The sequence below is a fragment of the Bos mutus genome, chromosome 19 (assembly GCF_027580195.1).
Source record: "Bos mutus isolate GX-2022 chromosome 19, NWIPB_WYAK_1.1, whole genome shotgun sequence".
Lineage (NCBI taxonomy): Eukaryota > Metazoa > Chordata > Mammalia > Artiodactyla > Bovidae > Bos > Bos mutus.
Genome location: NC_091635.1, coordinates 47402502 through 47427709, shown reverse-complemented (window position 1 = coordinate 47427709; position 25208 = coordinate 47402502). Strand labels below are relative to the sequence as shown.

Below are 25208 nucleotides of genomic sequence, written 5' to 3'. Positions count from 1 at the left end.
ATAAGACTGTTCTATACATCAGTGTCTCTTTTGCTGTCTCGTACACCGGGTTATTGTTACCATCTTTCTAAATTCCATATATATGCGTTAGTATACTGTATTTATGTTTTTCCTTCTGGCTTACTTCACTCTGTATAATAGGCTCCAGTTTCATCCACCTCATTAGAACTGATTCAAATGTATTCTTTTTAATGGCTGAGTAATACTCCATTGTGTATATGTACCACAGCTTTCTTATCCATTCATCTGCTGATGGACATCTAGGTTGCTTCCATGTCTTGGCTATTATAAACAGTGCTGAGATGAACATTGGGGTACACGTGTCTCTCTCCCTTCTGGTTTCCTCAGTGTGTATGCCCAGCAGTGGGGTTGCTGGATCATAAGGCAGTTCTATTTCCAGTTTTTTAAGGAATCTCCACACTGTTCTCCATAGTGGCTGTACTAGTTTGCATTCCCACCAACAGTGTAAGAGGGTTCCCTTTTCTCCACACCCTCTCCAGCATTTATTATTTGTAGACTTTTGGATCGCAGCCATTCTGACTGGTGTGAAATGGTACCTCACAGTGGTTTTGATTTGCATTTCTCTGATAATAAGTGATGTTGAGCATCTTTTCATGTGTTTGTTAGCCCTCTGTATGTCTTCTTTGGAGAAATGTCTATTTAGATCTTTGGCCCATTTTTTGATTGGGTCGTTTATTTTTCTGGAGTTGAGCTGTAGGAGTTGCTTGTCTATTTTTGAGATTAGTTGTTTGTCGGTTGCTTCATTTGCTATTATTTTCTCCCATTCTGAAGGCTGTCTTTTCACCTTGCTAATAGTTTCCTTTGATGTGCAGAAGCTTTTAAGGTTAATTAGGTCCCATGTGTTTATTTTTGCTTTTATTTCCAATATTCTGGGAGGTGGGTCATAGAGGATCCTGCTGTGATGTATGTTGGAGAGTGTTTTGCCTATGTTCTCCTCTAGGAGTTTTATAGTTTCTGGTCTTACGTTTAGATCTTTAATCCATTTTGAGTTTATTTTTGTGTATGGTGTTAGAAAGTGGTCCAGTTTCATTCTTTTACAAGTGGTTGACCAGATTTCCCAGCACCACTTGTTAAAGAGATTGTCTTTAATCCATTGTATATTCTTGCCTCCTTTGTCAAAGATAAGGTGTCCATATGTGTGTGGATTTATCTCTGGGCTTTCTATTTTATTCCATTGATCAATATTTCTGTCTTTGTGCCAGTACCATACTGTCTTGCAGGTGGATTCTTTACCAGCTGAGCTACCAGGGAAACTCAATGGTTTTCAAAGAACTACCTCTAAAAAAGATAAATAAATAAACCAAGCAAAAACAAACAAAAAAACACCCAAGAAAACAAACCAAATAACAACAAAAAAACACCATGTTAAGAATCACTTGGGCGGCATGATGTGCACATGTGTGTGTGTTTTTTTTAATGTCACAGCTACATACCTACCTCACTCTGGTTTAAGAATAGCAGCTGTTATATGAGTCACTATTATTGATGGACAAAGGCTAGAGCCTTCAGGTAAGTTGTAATAAATAATAATAATAATGAATGAATGGATTGACAAGTATTTCCTGAATAACAGCTCTAGAAAAGTCACAATTCACTAAATCTCAAAATTCTGTAAGTGTGATGATGAAAGAGGGGAAATAAAATCTAATGGGAGGTTCACCAAGATATGAAAATGGAAGAATATTACTGTCCTCTAGTGAATTTCAAGTTTTAAGACAGAGGAACAGAAAATGGATAGATAATCTAAAATACAAGACAATTTTCAGTCTCCAATTATGGACCATGAGCAAGGGTAAATGAACCCTGAGCAAGGGTAAAAGAACCCTGGGAATGAGCAACTAAATCTAAATTGGTCAAATTCAACCTTTGGCCAATTTCTGATAGGCTGGATCACCTAATAGCAAATCACAGTAAGAAAATGTCCTAGAGTTGGGGGTAAGGGGTGAGGTGGGGAGGGACAGAACAAAGGTAAATTCAGAGAGGACTATTCTGTAGGAGGTGCCAAGACTCACCAGAATATAATTCTGTGGTAATCACTATCTTGGCTTAAAGACCAATTTTTAAACTCTCTACCTAACTTTATCTGGAACTTCACTTGGCTCAATATTCTCAGTCTTGGCTGCAAAATTAAAATAACCTGGATATTAAAAAAAAATAACATCATTGAAGAGAAGTGGACAACAGAGGATGAGATGGTTGGATGGTATCACTGACTCAATGGACATGAGTTTGAGCAAGTTCTGGGAGATGCTCAAGGACAGGGAAGCCTGGCATGCTACAGTCCATGGGGTGGCAAAGAGTTAGACACGACTGAGCGACTGAACAACAATAGGGTCCTATCTCTCAGAAATTCTGTTTAATTGTTCTAGAGCTAGGTACAAACACTGCCAGTATATGTATTTTGTAAATACCAATTATGCAGCTAGAGTTGAGAACACAAAGCTTGGAATAAAAGCTAAGTAGCTGCCACGCTTCATTAGCAGCACACCACTGACCTCTATGGGTAAGGTTCTGTTAGAAACCAATGATAAAAGCAAGCAGAAACTTTGCAGAGAGCCTTTCTGAGATGAACACTGACGACGTAACCTGAGTGCTGCTTGCCAGACAACCACGTATTAATAACTCTGATCCAGGCTACATTTTAAATGGGGACCTGGGTCAAATTCTACCGTACCCAGCAACATTCTTCTTCCTAGAGAATAAAAGACAGACTTTTAACAAAATAATTTCAAGAGTTTCATGCCCTCCCTCAATGTGAGGCAGAGTAGGAGCCATCTTTCCAGGAATGTGTTTACTGAAGTCAGGAGAAAAAGTCACGGAGGTTTATCAATAGCTATTCCAACACCAAAGTGAAGTGGCTCACAGTGATTACAGATATTCCATGTCTTTATGATGCAAAATGTTGTCCGCAGACATGGGTGTCTGTTAGAAAAGGAGACTCCTAGGTCATACCCCAGACCAACAACAATTGTCTTGTTCAAGATCTCCATTTGATGTATGTACACATTAATTTGAGGAGCACTGTTAAAAAGGTAAGGATTCATTCAAAAAACAGCACTATCTATATAGATTAAATAAAAACCCTGAGAACTATTTTTGTCTTTAGATAATTTACACAAGAACAATAAAAACTTTTTAAAAATGGCACAGACTACTGCTGCCACAGAAATTCGTCTTTCACACAACCAGATTTAGGTCTCTTCCTTGTGATGTTCTCTTAAAAGGAATCTTGGTTCTTTGAGTGAATATATATTTAACTGCAAACAGATCCAAAGCAAAAAAGAAGGGCTTTTCCTCCTCATTCTGATTTCTGGGATATATTTGTATCGCAGAATAAGCTGAAGAAACCTGCACGTAAACACTTTCTAGGGCTATAACACCAAGAATGCCATTTTAAATCTCAAAGTCAGAATAAGCTAAAATTTAGAATTACAGGAACATTACTGGGCTTACACAGCAACCCCTATATAATATTTAGACATCCAATTATAAAAAGTTTATTCTCTGCCCCAAAGAGAATATCCTTTGCAAAACAAAGAAAAAGCCCACATGTGACTTAGTCTACTACAATCTAAGAAAGTTCTAATCAATTTTCTTCCCGATATAAACTTTCCAGAATTCTATTAGATGACTGGATTGGCTGCATAAAATATAAAGAAAAAACTCACTGGTGTTAAGGACCAGCAAGAGCTAAGATAAAAAGAGTTAAGATACCAAGCCAAACGGAAATAATATTCTCTTTCCTTCCATGCTAGCTAAAGTGGGTCAAGAAACAAGAGGACAGAATCCTGGGCCAGGCATCATCGAAATACAGAGCCTCTTTCTCCCTTCTATCCTTCAAATTTAATTTCTTTGTCTTCTTAGGTTCAATGAGTCCACCATGTTGTAAACTTCTAGAGAAATAAGCAGGGTTGTTAAGGCATAAACGTGAGGATAATTTAACATTTAACTTGTAGTTCATACGTCAACAGAATACGAAGAGCTGTTTCAACGTTTAGAAGGGATTTCTGGGAGTCTGCATGAATATTTCAATATTCATTTGTCAGTCTCCTGAGTCTAGAAAGGAGGCTATAGAGCAATGCAGAATATCACATGAGGAAGCTATTCAGTCAACTCTGTTCATTAAAGAGATCTGAATATGAAAAGTAATGCTTATATTCGCACAAAGACAAAAGGAATGCTCATCTGTGTCACCATTAGCTACGGTCCAGAGCTTGGTCAGTATATAGACCCTGGAAGCAGTGATTTCCATTAGTAAAATGTATCATCCACAGAGATATGACGGTAACCCTATCTCCTTAGACTCTCTGTCAGTCAAAAGTTAATGCACCTGTACTGGCTGGTATAAATCCCAGACATAACAACACTGTTCATAAAGTAGAAGAGAAAATGTCAGTGTATGAAACAGAAAGGAAGGCTGTTTTGTTTATATAATCTCTGAGGACATAATATTTTTGTATCTAAGGCACTGACTTTCAATTTCTAATTCTGGGAAATAAATCAGTTTGTTGGGCATATATATAGTCATCAGGTTGGCAAACATCTTATTTGCAAGTGTCCTGCTAAAACAGCTTAATTCCACCACAATTAAGTATCTAATTTGCAGGGAGCCATGTGATAAGACCTCTTATTTCTCTGGCCTGCCTCTCTACCCAGATGGAAGGTCATCCTTAATATTTCTCATGTATCCTGCACAGCAACAGTAAGTAATTGGCACATATTCACAGACACTTTGGACTTTGGAGCCTTTTAGTATTAGAATCCTGGAAGCTAATTAAATTGGAAGTATGACAGTGTGGAGTGGGAGATGTGGATGGAGAAGAGGAAAAAAGAACCAATCAAGAAGTACTTTCCAACTGTAAGAAAGATACATTAAAAAAAAAACCCAACCACAAATGGCTCAAATGTCTGCCTCAGAATCTTTCAGAATTAGATAAGGTATAAGCCAATAAAATACTGAAATAAAAAAAGGCAAAAGCTTGAAAGCCTCAAAGTAGGATGATCACTATGAGATCATTTAAATGATGTTCAGGTCAAAAGGGGAATTACAGCGGCCATCCAGAGTTAAGCAGCAGGAGCAATAATAAGCTCTGGAAAGGCAACTAGGTTGGTTAAACACCAAAAGTTCTATTTAAAGGCAGGACAACAAAATAATCCTGTACACATGCAAACACTCCCCATACAGTATCATTTAATTCTCTAGAGACACATAATCCTGTCCTTTATCAAAGGACATTGCTCTGCTTGTCATCTAGCTCTAAAAAGGTGAAAGATTAAATGTTCTTCAGCATATCAATCATTAAAAATAACTCCCAAAATTTAAAAACAAAAAGAATTTAAAAGAACTAAAAGAAAGAAGGAAGATGCTTACCAGACTATCTAGGCCTCCTCCCAAGAGATCCACTGCTCCCATCTGCATGGAAGATACCTGTGGCACATTGACTGGGGGACCAAGGTCAAGGTTTAAAAGATCCCCCAGAAGGTCACCCTGGGAGGGAATAACCTGAGGCTGCTCCAGGTTGGTGGCAGTGGTGGTGCCCACAGGGCTGTCTCCTGCATCAGTGCTGCAAGGTACAAACAGAAAGAGGGGAACAGAGAAAAGTCAGTTTTAGCAGAGACTTGGTAACAAGGCAACGAGCCAATGTCATATGCTCTTATACAATATAACCTCTTCAATCAATTTTATATTATACTATATATACAACGACCTCATCAATCAATTTTAATTGAGCACCTACTCTGTAAGGGAACACTGTAATGAGAACTCTGGAGAAATATCTAAAAAAAATAAAGAGAGAAATATATTTCCTGTCTTCAAATAACTTACACTTGAACAAACCAACCCCAAAACCAGTATTGACAAAACAAGTGGAAAGCACATTCACTGCGGAACAGCAGAAATGAGACTGTGTGTCTGTCTGTACAATGACAGACTACAGATGAGATGCAGGCGGGGCTGATTCCCAAAAGCTTCTGAGGATGGTTTTAGGGCTAGATTTTTAAGAATAACATAGCATAGTTATAAGGAACTACCAGGGAGAGACCTTCCAAAAATGAAGGGATAGTTTGTGCAAAGGCATAGAAATAAACAATTTGACTTTTACGGACAGTGAAAAAATCATATTGGCAGGAGCAGACACTGTAAGATTTAGGGGAAATGAAGACGAGAAAAATACAACTCTGAAAACAGGTCTGGAGAGTTAATTTTTATATGATAGGCAATGCTGAATCACTTTTATTTGTTGAACAAAACTAAAAATAACATTTAGAGGAACACTATTCTAGCAGCTGTGTGACAGTGGACTGAAGTTGGGAGAATGGACATGAAGATGAGCTGAGAGTAATTGTTTAAAAAGGGAATAGTGAGTTTTAAGAAAGGACTAGTCCTTTTAACATTAAATTGATTACTCTTAGCTCATCTTCATGTCCACTCTCCCAACTTCAGTCCACTATACACACACCCACTACAGTAATGTTCTAGACCTGTTTTCAGAGTTGTATATTCCTCATCTTCAAGTCCCCTAAATCTTACCAAGTGAAAAAAAAAAAATCTCAAAAGAAAATTTCCAGCTCAGTTGGCTTCACTGTGAAGTATTCCAAACATTTATGCAAAAAGTAAAACCAATTTTAGATAAACTTTAATAAAACAGAATAGAGAATGGCAATTGAAAAAATCTGAAAGTTCAGTTTTGACTATTAAGGAATTATTCCTAACTTTGGCTTGATAATATAATTTTTTAAAAAACTGCTTATTTTTTAGAGATACCAATTAAAGTACTTATGAATGAAGTGATATGAGGTCTGAAATTTAAAATACTCCAGTTCCCTAAAAAAAAAATTGTGGGAGTGATAAATGAAATAAAATTGGCAAAATACTGATGACTGTTGAAGCTGAGTGTTGATTATGTTTTAACATTCTATCTTGTGTGTTTTCTAAGACATAAAATAATTTTTTAAAACAAAAAATATTCTGTAAAAATCCCATTAATAAACAAATGCTTTCTCTAAAAACCCTGGGTAGGTTTTTTTTTTTAATTATTTTTTATTGGCGTAAAGTTGCTTTACAATGTTGTTTTAGTTTATGCTGTAGAGGCAAAGTGCATCAGCTGTGTATTTACATATATCCCCTCTTCCTAGTTAGGTTTTGACAATGCTTGAACAAAGAAGAAAGAAGAATCAAATTCAGAGGAAAAAACAAACAAAAACAAAGAAGCAAAAGACTAGTGATGCTCCTTATAAGAGGAATCTGGAGGGGTAACAGGGAAAATTATATGTTGCTTTCAATTCTGTTAAGTTTCAAGGAAGAAAAACAAATAGCGAAGTTCAATAGACAGCTAAAGCCAAGGAATTGGCAGTCAAGAGTTACAGAAGTAAACCTGGGAAGAAATTCATGCACACACTTCCAGTGAAATAAGCAGAGTAACACTGGGGGTATTGTAAGAATGGGGCAATTAGAGTAAGATGACCAGGACCAAGCTTTGGCTCCACTAATAACTAGTTGCATGCATTGTCCCAGGCAAGTGACCACCTCTCTGAGACAAAGCTTCCTCACCAATAAAATGATAACAAAACAAAGCAATCTATTTTAGGCAGGATCAAATGAAGTGAGTGAAAGTCGCTTAGTCCTGTCCAACTCTTTGCCACCCATGGACTATACAGTCCATGTATTTCTCCAGGCCAGGATATTGGAGTGGGTAGCCTTTCCCTTCTCCAGGGGATCTTCCCAACCCAAGGATCGAACCCAGGTCTCCTACATTGCAGGTGGATTCTTTACTAGCTGAGGCACCAGGGAAACCCAAGAATACTGGAGTGGGTAGCCTGTCCCTTCTCCAGGAGATCTTTCTGACCCAAGAATTGAACCAGGGTTTCTTGCATTGTCGGCGGTTTCTTTACCAGCTGAGCTACCGGGGAAGCTCCAAATGAAAACATGGTATAAACTGTAAAGTTTTGTAATATATCAGTGGTAACCCAGGTGAGCTATTTAAAATCCAAAAAGATGATGCTATTAAAGAATTGCACTCAATATGTCAGCAAATTTGGAAAACTCAGCTGTGGCCACAGGACTGGAAAAGGTTAGTTTTCATTCCAATCTCAAAGAAAGGCAGTGCCAAAGAATGTTCAAGCTATGGCACAACTGCGTTCATTTAGCATGCTAGTAAGGTTATGCTCAAAATCCTTCAAGCTAGCTTTAGCCTCAGTGAGGCAAGAACTTCCAGCTGTACAAGCTAGATTTAGAAAACGGAGAGGAACCAGAGATCAAATTGCCAATATCACTGGATCACAGAGAAAGCAAGGGAATTCTAGAAAAATATCTACTTCTGCTTCACTGACTACACGTAAGTCTTTGACTATGTGGAACACATTAAACTGTGGAAGAGTCTTAAGAGAGATGAGAATACCAAACCACCTTACCGGCCTCCTGAGAAACCTGTATGTGGGTCAAGAAGCAACAGTTAGAACTGGACATGGAACAACAAACTGGTTCCAGATTGGGAAAGGAGTAGGTCAAGGCTGTTTATTGTCAACCTGCTTATTTCACTTATATGCAGAGTACATCATGTGAAATGCTGGGATGGATGAAGCACAAGCTGGAATCAAGACTGCCAGGAGAAATATCAACAACCTCAGATATGCAGATGACACCACTCTAATGGCAGAAAGTGAAAAGGAACTAAAGAGCCTCTTGCTTGATGAAGGTGAAAGAGCTGGCTTAAAACTCAACATTCAGAAAACTAAGATCATGGCATCTGGTTCCATCACTTCATAGCAAATAGATGGGGATTAAATGGAAACAGTGGCAGATTTTATCTTCTTGGGCTCCAAAATCACTGTGGACTGTGATCCACATGACTGCAGCCATGAAATTAAAAGATGCTTGCTCCTTGGAAGGAAAGCTATGACAAACCTAGACAGCATATTAAAAAGTAGAGACATCACTTTGACAATAAAGGTCCACATAATCAAAACTATGGCTTTTCCAGTAGTCATGTGCGGATGAGCGAGTTGGACCATAAAGCAGGCTGATCGCTGAAGAATTGATGCTTTTGAACTATGGTGCTGGTGAAGACTCTTGAGAGTCCCTTGGACTGCAAGAAGATCAAACCAGTCAATCCTAAAGGAAATCAACCCTGAATATTCACTGGAAGGACTGTTGCTGAAGCTGAAGCTCTAGTACTTTGGCCACCTGACGCAAAAAGTCAACTCACGGGAAAAGACCCTGATGGTGGGGAAGACTGAGGGCAAGAAGAGAAGCAGGCAACAGAGGATGAGATGGCTGGATGGTACCACTGACTCAATGGACATGAGTTTGAGCAAACTCCAGGAGACAGTGAAGGACAGGGAAACCCAGTGTGCTGCAGTCCACAGGGTCACAGAGTCAGACGCGACTTAGCGACTGAACAACAAAAGACTTTTTTTAGACGTAATACTACTGCACATTTAATAGACTACACTATAGACCAGATGTAACTTTTGTATGCACTCAGAAATACCAACAAAAAATTTGTGACTCGCTTTATTGCAGTGTTCTGGATCCAGAGCCCACAATCTCTATGGTATGCCTGTATATGTTTTTTACCAAGTTTTCAACTATGGGAAAATTTCTAGCCTCATCTTTTAGAGTCTTAAGCAACCTTCAAACTTTATCCATTCAGAAAGTTTTTACCACAATTTTCTAAAGGCATAATCTTACCAACCCTGAGATTAGAACTCAAAAAGGTCTTTTATCCATTATATGTGTGTAGTCACTAGAATTCAGATGAAGCCCCCAAGGCAGCAGAACAGGTTTACCAAAAGCATAGCAAAGCTTAAGGAAGACCAACTTCGTCTATACAAAGAATCACTTCTCAATCAAACCAAGTTTACCTGCTTACCTCCCATGATGTATTGGCAAGTGTTTGCGATGGATTCCATGACTTCCTTCCACAAAAGCATTGGGCGGCTTATGGTACACTGAGGCCAAAGAACCAATGTGGCAGATTAGCTCATCCAGTAGAGTTGGCTCAATAAGATCTGTCTCCTCAGAAATCAGTGGCTTTTCAGACAAGACTACTTCTTTAGCTGTGACAGGATCAGTTGAGAGAAGGCGCCAATAAATATAGCCCCGGTCTCGAAGGTCAGGATTATCAGAATCCTAATGAAAAGGCAAACACAAGAAGGTTTAAATGTAATTCTTTTCCATATAGAAACTCAAACTGCTGATTTATTATCAAGGTAATGCTGTAGCAATTTATGCAGGGTTGGCTGTTAGAAGATATTTAGACTCAATATGTTTTTAATATACTCATAATTCTGAAATCTCTAACGTTTCAAAGAATTTAAATATAAATTGAGGTTAGTTCTAAGACTCAAATTCAGAAAGGAAGTTGGGAAGAAGAAAATAAAGTTTAACCTAAGAAAAATCAATTGCTTCAAATGTCCTTGGGACATAAAAATGTTTTTAACTGCTATAAATATTAGCAGAATTATTCATGAAACACATCTTACATATATTTCACCCATACCTTCTTTCTTTATTCAAATATTAAGTATCTCCCGTGGAGACACTGGCTAGGCCCCGGCAACAGAGACAACATATGGTGCCTGGCTTCAAAGAGCTCAAAGAACATTAATTATTTATTAAAATATGAGAGGTGCTATCATCTAAATAATAAAAAAAAAAAACTGTTTAAGACAGCATATAAAACTAAGTGCTTCTAAAAGGGTGTGGATTTAGTGTCCTCGTTTCTTTGTGTGGTGGTTTAAATTTTATACATGATTGTGGCTGAGGAAAATTTATTATCAATGCCACAGCACAATTTAGAAATGAATAATATAAAAGTAAGTCTCCCCCAATCACCCAGCCCTCCCCTACCTTAACTCCCCCATCCCCCAAGTACCCATCCATATGAATAGTGCACTATGAGCTCACACACACACATATATTCATTTTACACAAAGCCAGTTTCATCCTATACTCCTCCTCACGCTGCTCTCCATAGTGGCACACACAGCTGTCATTTTTCCACTATATACACAGCACTGCATCATTATTTACTAGTGTCCCATTGATGAACATTTAGATTGCTGCCTCCTTCTCCCTCCTTTATACTATTCAGTTTTGTGGTCATTACAAAGTGGCAGTAAATATCCCGGTATCTACCTCCGAGAGTCTGTCTATATGGTGGCATTCATCTACCCATGAATTGTTTCAGTGGTATTATGTTATTAAAGGCAACAATCAGCCCCATTTCAATTTCTGTATCTAAAACACACAAAGAAAAGTATTTCTTTAAAGTAGGCCAGGGTTTTCCCATGAGTCTGTACATAAGCAGATGAACTGGTTCATAATTTAGCCACTTAAGGCACTTGCCATTCAGCTCAAAACCAGAAATGACCCAGATTGCTTTACATAGATTTTCTTCATCATATGAGTGTTTATTTGAGTGTTGAGTGTTTATTTGCACCCAACATGGATTGCTGGTTAAAAATAAAAAAGTATAAAGAAAACTGAGATACAAGCTAATACAGCATAAAAATGGTAAATTTTATCTCAAGATAATCTTTATCATATTCACAGGTTGCATCACTCATTATCAGAGAAATGCAAATCAAAACCACTATGAGGTACCATTTCACACCAGTCAGAATGGCTGCGATCCAAAAGTCTACAAATAATAAATGCTGGAGAGGGTGTGGAGAAAAGGGAACCCTCTTACACTGTTGGTGGGAATGCAAACTAGTACAGCCACTATGGAGAACAGTGTGAGATTCCTTAAAAAACTGGAAATAGAACTGCCTTATGATCCAGCAACCCCACTGCTGGGCATACATACTGAGGAAACCAGAAGGAAAGAGACACGTGTACCCCAATGTTCATCGCAGCACTGTTTATAATAGCCAAGACATGGAAGCAACCTAGATGTCCATCAGATGAATGGATAAGAAAGCTGTGGTACATATACACAATGGAGTATGACTCAGCCATTAAAAAGAATACATTTGAATCAGTTCTAATGAGGTGGATGAAACTGGAGCCTATTATACAGAGTGAAGTAAGCCAGAAGGAAAAACATAAATACAGTATACTAAACACATATATGGAATTTAGAAAGATGGTAACAATTACCGATTATGCGAGACAGCAAAAGAGACACTGATGTATAGAACAGTCTTATGGACTCTGTGGGAGAGGAGAGGGTGGGAAGATTTGAGAGAATGGCAATGAAACATGTAAAATATCATGTAGGAAACGAGTTGCCAGTCCAGGTTCGATGCATGATGCTGGATGCTTGGGGCTGGTGCACTGGGGACGGCCCAGAGGATGGTATGGGGAGGAGGAGGGAGGAGGGTTGGGATGGGGAACACATGTATACCTGTGGCGGATTCATTTTGATATTTGGCAAAACTAATACAATTATGTAAAGTTTAAAAATAAAATAAAATTGGAAGAATAAAAAAATAAATAAAATAAAAGAAATGTACATATACATTCTTTACTTAAATCAAACTATCTGTAGTATTTGAAATACCATTAAAAAAAAGGAAACTGACAATATCCAAATTAGATGCATTTGTTTTGCTGCATGTTGAAGCAGGAAGTTTGCTCCTGAGGAAGTGTTTATAAATAGTTGACTGAAATCTCCTTAGATTTTCATTTGGAAACAAAACTTAAATATTATAAAACATAAGTTGATTTTTTTAAGAGTAGAATACAAGTTTCTCCGAGTATCACATCAGGAAAGCAATCCCCATCCCAGGTTTTATTGATACTTAAATTCAAAGTTTTAATCTGTACACTCAGTCCCCAAAGCACGTCATTTAAAATCTGTAGACTATGTTTTTTATTACACAATGAAAATGAATACTACACATTACTTAACTGGGAAAATTTTAATTTGTCTAGTAAGTTGTTAAATGTATTAAAACTATACAACACAGCTTAATAATATAATCAAAGTAAAATTTTTTTACTTCAAATTATTTTTCTCATATATCAGCTACATATTTAACCAAAAAAAAAAAAAAAAATTTCTGTGGAGATTCACAAAATACATACTTCTATGAAAAAAGCTTGAGTCCCCCACAAATTCAAAACACTACAATAGGGTAATTTCTAGAGATAGAATCAATGGATTAAAGGGGGTACATGCTATAAATCTTAACAGTGACTTTACAATTTAGTCCTATGAGAAACGAGAAAATGAGTGCAAGTTTTTCATGACCAGAAGTCAAGAGTGGACAAGTATCTCCACTGTCCAAACTCAATTATCCTGAGGGCTAATCTGATAGGCCAACTATCAGCAGGCCTTCACTGACTCACTATTCACACGGAAGCCACGATAAATCAGGCCCAGTCAAGGCTAAAGACAAAAAAACAGAATCTTTTATGATTTTACAGTGTCATGTGTTTGGCGACTCAGAAAATTGTTTGGGATCTACTGTACTGCTACTCCGATAGGCCCTCGTGTGGATCTCAAGAAAATAATGTATTACCCAAAATTTGAGAGCTTCAAAACAATTCTTACCAGGCAAGCCCTAAAACAGTAATTCCTAAAACTATAACATGCATCAACATTTTAACACACCAAGAAAGCCATTTAAAGCACAGATTCCAGGGCTAACCCAGAGTTTCTGATTCATTATGTCAGAAGGGGGGCCCAGGGTTTCTGATTCATTATGTCAGAAGGGGGGGTCCAGGAATTTTTATTTTCAACAAGCACAGATGATTTTGATGATGGTGGTTTCTAGCTCACATATGGAAATACCAAGGTGAAGACTTCTTTCCATGTACTAAAAAGGGTAATTACTAAAGTTTGGACACTTCTCTGTGTATTCTTTATATTTCCTTTAAAACCATCAAAGTGAAAAAGAGATCTTATTAAAGGCATGGATTCAAGGGTTGTTCTTTTTATAACCAATAGTACTTCTAATTATACAACCATTTTACTTAAAATTAGAAGCACAAAGATTTCACACATACTTTCCTGAATCCTCAGCATAGATAAAGAACAAGATTAAGTCTACTATGAAGATAGAGGCACAGTGGTAAAGAATCCACCTGCCAATGCAGGAGACACAAGAGACACGGGTTTGATCCCTAGGTCATGAAGATCCCCTGGAGAAGGAAATGACAACCCGCTCCAGTATTCTTACCTAGAGAATCCCATGGACAGAGGTTCCAAACATCTGATATGGGAAAGAAATCTAGTCAGACAAGCCATTCAGAGGGGCAGTTAACTACATACTTATGCATAAGAGAACCTAAGACTGGTTAGTAATTTTTTACAGGGTCTCCAAGAGAAGAAAATATATGATTAAATAAATAAATACTTTGATAACAAACCCAAACAGGATAGTTTCTCATATACAACCCTTACTATAGGATGATGATACCAGTGTAATTCAGTAAAAACAATTCTAATAAGGGTCAAATCCTTGTTAGATCCCCAGCTCTCTACTAATTTGGCTTGATTCAGTGGTACATCCAACATCTGTAAGAACACAGGGAATTCTCCCTAACACTTTATCTCAGGTAAATAATAACAGTGAGTCTGGACTCTGACAAGAACCTAAAATACAGCTCTCCCATACTGCCTGTTAAAATACAAATACAGAGGTCTTAAGAGAAAAGGGACAGGGTTCAGAACTTGTGAACACAATGGAATCTACCAAGGACACCTGCCTGACTATGAGACTAGTCTTATCTATTCAGAGGTGACTGAAAAGGACCAAGGCAAAAAGTCCTTTTAGAAAACTGTTCTGACTCCATCTTAACAGAGATACAAATGGGTGGTCATGGGTCTAGACTAGGAAAGCTAGAATGCTCAATATAGATAATATTAATAACCACTGCCTTGATGATTACGTAAATTATTCTCCTTCAGGCAAAGGAAGATGCATAAAAGTTAAAAATTCTCTGAAGAGCTCTTACAAATAAATTGCAAAAGATGTCTCTATTTCCAATGGGTATGAATGTCAAGTGGAGTCTCAGCAGTTAAGATGATTCTGAGTATTCCACACACAGCTAAACACAGTCATCTCTAATTTGGCTGAGGAATGATGTCATACAATATGAGCTAAGACAGTCCCTTACCTTCTGAGTAATTCTAGGTGCTGAGTGACCCAGCACTCTCATCTCTACCTATTCTCTTTCTTTTCTACTTGTTGTGGTAAGTTTCACAAGGGGCCAAATACTGCTGATGGTTTGAAATGTAGCCCTCAAGGGAGAGTTAAAATTTGAATACAAAGTAAACATTGTAATAAACAGAAATCCTGTGATTCTTGGAAAATGGTATTTCTGAGAAAGCTAAGAGACTGTATAAATGTGAATTTATCTGTATTTAGGGAGTTTTCTCAAGTATTACACAGGCATTGTTTATGTCAAGTTTACTATTTTACCATCTAGAATAAATGCCAGACATCTTTGGATTTGGTTAATTTATATAAAGCTCTTTCTTTTGCACAAAGAAGAGAGGCTCCAAAGCCTGTAACAAAAGGCAGAAATGAGCTTCAAGGCCCTAAGATGAAGTCAAACACATCACTAATTTAATGGCAGTCACCCTGCAGTGTCTGTAATAAGCCCTACATGATTAAGAAGTGGCAATTTCTATTCAAAATGGCCCCCTGTAGATGACCTATTATACATTAATGTGAAAATGACTTCCTGTGTCCAACCTAACTGCTTTGATTCAAAAGATGACCAATTTCTGCCCTTTGTACCAAGACATGCCTGATCAGTGAGGGACAACCTCCCATCCACTTTTCATAAGGACAGATGGTGAGCCATGGCCTGCCCTTGGCTCCACGTGATCATGTGAATACTTCTTCAAACTGTAATGAGGTCAAGTGAAAGCTTAGAGACTTGGGAAAACAGCATGCTCATTATTTGTTGGAGAAACAAAGAAAACTGAGGTATAAGGGGTGGGACAAGACACCTGCGAAATGACACCTTCGTTTTCTGGGAAATGAATTTTACAACATCCTTTTTTTTTTTTTTACAACATCCTTTAACTCAACTACTGTTGGTCAGTTCAGTTTAGTCGCTCAGTCATGTCCGACTCTTTGTGACCCCATGAATCGCAGCACGCCAGGCCTCCCTGTCCATCATCATCTCCTGGAGTTCACTCATACTCACGTCCATCAAGTCGGTGATGTCATCCAGCCATCTCATCCTCTGTCGTCCCCTTCTCCTCCTGCCCACAATCCCTCCCAGCATCAGGGTCTTTTCCAATGAGTCAACTCTTCACATGAGGTGGCCAAAGTACTGGAGTTTCAGCTTTAGCATCATTCCTTCCAAAGAACACGCAGGGCTGATCTCCTTTAGAATGGACTGGTTGGATCTCCTTGCAGTCCAAGGGACTCTCAAGAGTCTTCTCCAACACCACAGTTCAACAGCATCAATTCTTCGGCGCTCAGCTTTCTTCACAGTGCAACTCTCACATCCATACATGACCACAGGAAAAACCATAGCCTTGACTAGACAGACCTTTGTTGGCAAAGTAATATCTCTGCTTTTCAATATGCTGTCTAGGTTGGTCATAACTTTTCTTCCAAGGAGTAAGCATCTTTTAATTTCATGGCTGCAGTCACCATCTGCAGTGATTTTGGAGCCCCAAAAAATAAAGTTTGACACTGTTTCCCCATCTATTTCCCATCAACTGCTCCATTGAAAGATAATCAAGCAGATAATTCTCAATAATGTTTACATGAATCAATAATCAGATAAGAAAATTATCTTAATTTTTAGTTTCAGGTCTTCATGATGTTTGAGTTCACCGACTGTAAAACATCTGTATTTGAATCAAGTGTCATAAAGTAGCCTCTGACTCTAGCTGTTTTCTTGGCTGTATTTTTTTCAGAGTTGTGTAGTATATTCTGAAAATAACATATTTGGTAGTGCTGTCTGCTTTACAGTATTCCATTAAGTATTCAAATGCCTTATCTATCCATCAAACTTCTTGTCCTTAAAATGGATTCCTGGCATTTCTAAAATGAAATATTGTCAGAGGAAAGAAGAACTTTGCGTTTAACATGCAGTAAATTATGTGCTTTGATCACTTAACAGATAATGTACTGGCAACTACTCTAGGTTCACATTTGTAGTCTCAATTGAGAACTGGGATTCAAGGAGTGTACTAGGTATATACCTCAACTGTACTAATTACAATATTTACCATATCTAATCCTCCAACTGTGCTTATTTTTGATATGAAATAAAGCTCACCAGAACAAAAAGTAAAAAATAAAAATATAAAGAAAGATGACACCTCAGAACTAGGCAAAGTACTATAAAAGGGGTTCAAATTTTGAAATCTACAACTGTAAAGAGATGAAAGAGGAAATGGTAAATTGAGTATCTGAACAGTCTGCTAAAGTCAGCCTGTTCTCACATTCAATTAAGAATATCACTGGATCATGATGGATTGATAATCATTATACTAGTCACATCAAAAAAGTAATTACTTCGATTTCTATGTATCCAGCTTGGGGCCACATTCCTGAAATAAGAACCCTCCCTACGAAGACCAAAAATATTTTATAATTAAGGAAGTAGCTTTAGCACTTTAAAATTACTTTAAGAGAAAGCAACCCATCTAGAAGGCAGAACAGCACACATATCTTTGTCAAAGCATCTACCATCTCTACAGGGTACTTCCATTTGAAAGCTGAAATTAAGTCCCTGTGAGACTCAATGTCACTTTCAGACAGGCATGTCCTTCATTCACACTAAAGAGTCTATTCTAAGTTCAATTTTCACGAATTACCGTTAAAACAGAAGTCAGTCAACTCATTTAAAAGCCATACAACCAGTTCTAATTCAGCAGAATATGTAAAAGAAGCACTGTTTCGAATTTTTTTAACAGAATCTAAAGACTGTACTCTTTACATTGAAAACCTCCCCAAATGAACCTTCTTGGGATAAGTTTTACAATTTCCAAATATTAAAAACAAGACAAATCAACTCCATGCTTTTTCCAGATTTCTTACCTGTGTTGCCAAACTCAAGACCTGCTGTACCAGCTCCTGTGTTTCTGACGGTTTCTTGAGAAACAGCTTCACTATGGCAGTGAGCAGAGTGAGCTGCACCTAAACAAATTTAATAGATAAAGTGAAAGGTATCTGCATTATTCCACACCATCAATTCCAAAGCGGTGTTTCCCCAAACAAGGCCTTTCTGGTTTTGATTAAGAGACAAAGGTTGAAAACTCCACCAATATCAACAATAGCAGTCAAAGGTTTTCATCAACTGAAAAACTCATTAGACTCCTATCTCCAAATTGCATTTTTGGCATCAAAAACTGCCTGTTTGTTTCTGACTCAGATAATCATCTATATTTCTTAAAGTACATGCTAACATGCTGATGGCAATAAAACTGGTTCCTGACCAAATTCCTTATTATTTACTTCCACTGAAAGCTACAACTTTGGGGGAATTGGAGAATCATTTACGATACTGAGGCAAGAGCCAAGACCATAGAATTATGCCAGATTACAGTCAATTAAGAGTGGCTTGCTGAACCATGAAATTACTGTCTTGTATGTATTCCTTGTCAGGGCCTATTAAAATTACTATGATAGAATACATATATGAACTTCAATCTGCAGTGAGTATGAACACAGGGGGAAAAGGTTTAATAATTTATCTGCTTCTCTGGGCCTTTGACTCAAAAGGTCTCTCAAGGTATCTCAATTTTGGTAGAGGACAGATAGAACGTGGGAAGGAAGATTCTTTTCAAAATGCACTTCAAAATGCACATGCCAGCCTTCATGCCAACAAAAACTCCAGCTGTAACCGAGCCACAACCATTACTAACAGTAATGGGGAATCATCTTTAGGTGACAGAAAATTATAATTAACTATCTCTCTAGGACAGTAGTTGTCAAAGCATGGTTCTGGAACAGCAGTATCGCTCTAAGCCAGTAGTTGTCAAAGCATAGTTCTGGAACAGCAGCAGCAGCAGAAGCATCACCACCTTAAACCTTGTAAAAATGAACCATCTCAGGCCTACTGAGTCAGAAACTCTAGTGTGGGTTTCAGCAACCTGTAGCTTTAACAGAGGTTAAATACCAGTGCTTAGGTGCTTCTGCAGCTCATTAAAGTTTGAGAACCACTAGTGTAAGCTAAACAGGCTTATTCCAACAGATATCAGCACAAGTGAAAAAGCTCACCCCTATGGGAGAAAAATGAACATATGCACACATATATACACACCACACACATACACACTATATATACACTACATACTATATATATACATAGATATATAAGTTCAGACACACAAAACTGCCTAACCTTTACCTTTCCTGAAATCCTCCCCCAAACATCTATTTCATAAGGTACAGAAGAGAACTTACTTGGGTGCTTTCATCATGAAAACCCTCCAGGAAGCTCTCTAGTAACTCATCGGCATTGTCAATTCTTTCAGCATATTCTCCCACAATCCAAATCATAGCTGCTCGAGCGTCTGGCTCATCCAGAGAATCTAAGTTCTCACACAGTGTGGCAATGATACTTTCGTATCTAATGTAACAAAATGGACTATGGTTACTGAGGGCAAAACTGAGAACTGTATTTAACAATGAAGGCTAAAAGCAAAACCATGGACAAGGTAGCCACACTTAACAAATTTAGAAACCCAACCCCTCTTTCCTGAGAGAGTGGTAAAAGCATATCCTTTTTCCAAAAATACCATTTCTAGAATTAAAAAATACATTTATATAAAATACTTAATAAACCACTACCTTGTTAAAATATTTCTTCTAATTTTGAGTCTACCATTAAACTAACTTAATTGTAAGTCACTTCATTTCATATGATCTTTAAAGATTAGTCAGAAGCCTCAGCACAATCTATCTCTATGATATCCTATGATATCTCTATGATATCTCTATGATATCCTAAAATGACATTTAGGATGCTTATATGATCTGCTCTTTTTTTTTTTTTTTTAAATTGGAGGGTAACTGCATTACAGTGTTGTGATTTCTGCCATACAACAATGCAAATCTGTCTTAATTATACATATATCCCCTCCCCCCTGAACCTGCTTATTTCACTCTTTCAGATTCTTTAATTGCTTGCCTTCGAAAGCAAATCTGAGGAAGTATATGTTTCACAAACTAAGAGACCTCAACATGAAAATTTTCTGTGGAGTGAAAATGTAGATTTTGCATATCTTAACGGAAGCAGCTACCATACTTGAGAAAAGGTCTAAAACTCTGATAATTTATCGTTACATGTTCTATAATTTTCTAAAACTACTAGGTAATATACAAAGTGAATAGTGAAGCTGTCACCTTCCTGGATTTTACAATAGGGTGGCCATGTTATTCAAACTGAGACATTTCTGAGAGTGAAAAGGGGGCACATTTATTAATTACGCTTGGTAAGAAGCATAAAATGGATTATGCCCAGACATGAGTATCCTATTTAATAGTAACTTCATCACCAAAGAACCTGGTTAACTTTAAAAATATGCCAATCGACAATGCATATTCAGACAGAGCTTCAATTCTTCTAAAAGTGATAAAACAGTAAAAATCAGATTTTAGTCCTTGTGCTCACCAACTTACATGTTTCTGATAAATAAATAAATAAAGCATTTAATTATGAACAAATAATTCTTACCTAGCCAATCTCAAAGTGCCTTATTTAAACATTTCCTAAAGATCTGAGAAGAAGGGCAGAAGTATTTGGACATACTTGTTGGGATATTTGCGGAAAATGTCCCTGATGACAACAATCGCCTCTTGGACCACATAATTTACTTTGGTTTGGATGAGATCAAGCAACGTGCTCACACAGCGCTCTGCAGATTGCTACAATGAAGAACATAATGAGAAGTCAGATTATCTACCCAATAATACAACCTCAACGACAAAAAAAATGGGGGCGGGGGAAAGAACATCCAGGTACATCAACTAAACTAGATGAAAAGATGAGGCATTTAATCATACTGTATTAGACACAGGGTTATCTGATGGAGATGTACAGAAGTTCAAGATACACCCCAAATTTTACTCATTACAAAAGAGTCAGTTCAAGTGAACAAAATCATCTTGGATAGCCAGGATGACAGAAATGAGAAGAAAGCGTAAGTCCAGGCATGAGGAAAGAGTAAGAATGACAGAATACACCAAAGTAGGAGGTCTTTATCTGCAGTTCATGAATGAGCAAGATAGAGGGCATCTTTAAACATCTTGAAATGAAATTGCCAAATTTCATTTGTGCAGACAAGCATATTTCCCAGGAAGAGGGTCCACAGTTTTCACTGCATTTTCAAAGTTATCTGTGACTCAAAAAACCCTAAGGAAAATTTGCCGTCTTTTGGGCTATATAACTGAAAGTTTATGGACTTAGATAAATTTCAATTTTCCATAGCCTATGGCTCAGCCATAAAACAGAATTTAATCTATATATTAGTCTTTTTTTAATGAAAGGAATATGGAAGAATACAAGTGACAAAACTAATGTACTGAAACAATAAATCATAGTTTTTAAAAGAAGAAAGGTAGCAGAAGAGAGATCCCAAAATCCAAGGACTGATTTTTCATATATTATATACTATGTTGGGTAATTCCATTATATGCCTCCTGATAAGATGCAACACGAAGCACACAGCATGACATAAGAGGAATCCTTACCAAAAACAATGAACATGAATATTACCAAACCTCTAGATTTAACTGTGTAAAGGGGATGAAGGAATGAGATAAACATCACTAAAATACAACCAGCCAAATCTAGACTCTGGAGAATTCTACAAGCCTGTTGATCTAGTTTCTTCAATAAATGGCACCCAAATAAATAAGCAAAGACTTAAGAGACATATTAACCAAATTCAATGTGTAGTTCTTTTGAGATTTTGATTTGAACAAGGCAACTGTATTTAGACACAATTATGGAAAATTGAACATGGACTGGACATTTAATGAGATTAAGAATTAGTGTTAGTTGAGTACAGTAGGACTTTGTAGAGGACTTATTAAATATATACACTGGACTACTCTAGTAAGACCATATCTGAGATATGCATTAAAATACAACAGTAACCCACTTCCTTGAAAGAGAAGGGAGAGGAAGTAGATCAGTTGGAAACAGCAATGTATTGATATTTATTAAAGACAGATGGAGGGTACATGAGAGCTCATAAATCAATTTTACTTTAGTGCATGCCTAAAAATTTCAAAACATTCCAAGTAATATAATGAAAGCAAAACTGCATCTTGAGGTTATGTATATAAGGTCATATATATGATGATTCTGTATTCTTCTATGTAGTTTTTCCATTTTTGAATTACATCTTAATTCATTTTCAACTAGTAATTCCTGTGCTATTATTACAAGAGCAAAACAGTTGGGAAATTGAAATAAAGAAAACAAAAAAAATTGTAAGTGGTAAACACCAAGGAATGGAAGATGAGAAAGTAGGAAATTTTAAATATAAAGTCATGATAAATTATAAAGCATGTAAGGGCTAAATTATCAAGTTAGACAGTACAAATAAACTGCTCAGCATAGGACTTGATAAAAAGTGAACATTTACTAAGCCTTAGTTTTAATTTTATAATAAAGATAAAGGCTATCTCCCAGGATGCATCAACATTCAAAAATATTTATGTCTAGGATAGCAATTTTCAAGCAAATTGTCACCTCACTTATGTTGCTTTTGATACAATTTTTAAAACTACCATTAAAGTAGTATGGCAGGCATTTCCCCGGTGGTCCAGTAGTTGAAGAATCTGCTTTCCAATGCAGGGGATGCGGGTTCAATCCCTGGTAGGGGAACTAAGATGCCACATGCCAAAGGGCAACTAAGCCTGCGTGCCGTAACTACTGTGCTTTCATGTCACAACTAAGATCTGATGTAAAAAAAAAAAAAAAAAGCGGTATGGCAGAGGAACAAAAGTAAATATCCAGTTGCTGTACAAAACAAAGGCATTCAGACATACACAATTTGGTATATGATTTAAAAAAAAGGCAACTTTCATAGCTGTAAGGAAAGGATCAAATGTTCTGGTGTTTGATCCCCATACTCTTTATCTTTAACCAAACCATTTCCATGAAAGTAGAAAATAATGGTGAATTTTATATACCTTTGAGGTGAACCATAAATTTCTGGGTGTGCCACTGAAGATATTATTGAGAGAAAATGGACAGAACTCACAAGGAAGTGCGAACTTCCATACATCAAGCTGAGGAAAGAAGTGAAGCAAAAGGCGAGGGAAAGATACATGCAACTGAAAGCAGACTTCCAGGGAACAGCGAGGAGAGATATGAAGGCTTCAATGAACAATGCAAACAGAGGAAAACAAAAGAATGGTTAGGACTAGCGATCTCTTCAAGAAAACTGGAGATTCAGGGGAACTTACAATTATGTCCACGTCACCTCTGGGAGGGAAGAACAGGCATAGGAGAAAGCACTGTTCTACTTTTAACTTCTATTATTTAATGATTTGATGGAGTAAATACATGTTTTTTGTTTGTGTAGGACATAAGTTAGTACCTTATCTTGACCTACACAAATCAGAAATGATTCTGATTGTACTAGAGTTTGTACTCCACGACAAGAAGCCACTGCAACGAGAAGCCCAACTACCCTAAATACAGAGTGGCCACTACTCGCTGCAACTAGAGAAAGCCTACACACAGCAACAAAGACCCACTGCAGCCAAAAGTAAAGACAAGGAAACGAGAAACACCTTAATCTCAACTTAGCGACTTCAGATCAGTTCAGTTGTTGCTGAGTCGTGTCCGAATCTTTGTGACCCCATGGGCCACAGCACGCCAGGCTTCCCTGTCCATCACCAACTCCCGGAGCTTGCTCAAACTCATGTCCATGAAGTAGGTGATGCCATCCAACCATCTCATCCTCTGTCATCCCCTTTTCCTTCTGCCTTCAATCTTTCCCAACATCAGGGTCTTTTCCAAGGAGTCAGTTCTTCACATCAGGTGGCCAAAGTATTGGAGCTTCAACTTCAGCATCAATCCTTCCAATGAATATTCAGGACTGATTTCTTTTAGGATGGACTGGTTGGATCTCCTTGCAGTCCAAGGGACTCTCAAGAGTCTTTTCCAACACCACAGTTCAAAAGCATCAATTCTTCGGCGCTCAGCTTTCTTTATAGTCCAACTTTCATATCCATACACGACTACTGGAAAAACCATACTTTTGACTAGACGGACCTTTGTTGGCAAAGTAATCTCTCTGCTTTTTAATATGCTGTCTAGGTTGGTCATTGCTTTTCTTCCAAGAAGCAAGAGTCTTTTAATTTCATGGCTGCAGTTACCATCTGCAGTGATTTTGGAGCCCCAAAAATAAAGTCTGTCACTGTTTCCATTGCTTCCCCATCTATCTGCCATGAAGTAATGGGACCAGATCCAATAATCTTAGTTTTCTGAATGTTGAGTTTTAAGCCAACTTTTTCACTCTCCTCTTTCACTTTCAAGAGGCTCTTTAGTGCTTCGCTTTCTGCCATAAGGGTGGTGTCTTAATGACTTAGTGACAATCTCTCACAAACAAAATCAAACAAATAAATAAATCTCTCTCAAACAAAATTATTTTATTTATAAGAAAAGGAGGGCCAGTATTTATTTCCTCCTTAAAGAAACAAGTGTATACTGTTAAATATATACAGCTATGATTTGTCAATCATACCTCAATAAAACTGGGAGAAGGGTCAGGTATGGAGTAAAATCTATTAAAAAGGCAATTAAACAAAAAAGTATAAACAAAAAGCATTAAAAAAAAAAAACAGTACTATGAGATTTCTTTTTCAGTGCTCTTTACTGACTCAACAACTTATGCTTACCTTTAACCTAAACAACTTAATATGACAAAAATAGTTTTTTCACCTCAGGCTACTTAAAGCAACAGAGAGACATCTGTACCTACAGTCTTGATTAAAAACAAAACAAAACACTCCAACTCTTAACAATACCCAAAGTTTACAATAGGCCCTGTTCTCTTAGCTAAGCACTAAACCAAAATTCTTTTTTTCTCATCTGTCATATCCTTGAAACCAGCTACACATTAAAAAACGGTCAGGTGCCCTGAGAGGAAGCAGCAGCTCAGTTTGTAAGTTACAGAGAAAGTCTATTACAATTGTGTTGCTGGTTCTTGCCCTTGTCCCACAGATAGGCCAGTTAAAAACAAGCAGTCATGACCTCTCCTGCCCCAGTAACTGTGTCTGGACTAGGCAACTCT

General features: G+C 37.4%; 1 protein-coding gene across 3 annotated transcripts in view; it reads right to left on the bottom strand.

Moving 5' to 3' along the window:
- Nucleotides 1-25208, bottom strand: part of AP2B1 (adaptor related protein complex 2 subunit beta 1) — a 111365-nt gene that overhangs the window by 50504 nt on the left and 35653 nt on the right. For all 3 annotated transcript variants that reach the window (XM_005899674.3, XM_070390482.1, XM_070390481.1), the window contains exons 10-14: nt 20705-20820; nt 19357-19522; nt 17989-18087; nt 9894-10153; nt 5393-5585 (exon numbers count right to left, since the gene is read on the bottom strand). In XM_005899674.3, coding sequence (XP_005899736.1) covers nt 5393-5585; nt 9894-10153; nt 17989-18087; nt 19357-19522; nt 20705-20820 — 834 coding nt within the window. The remainder of the gene's footprint in view (nt 1-5392; nt 5586-9893; nt 10154-17988; nt 18088-19356; nt 19523-20704; nt 20821-25208) is intronic.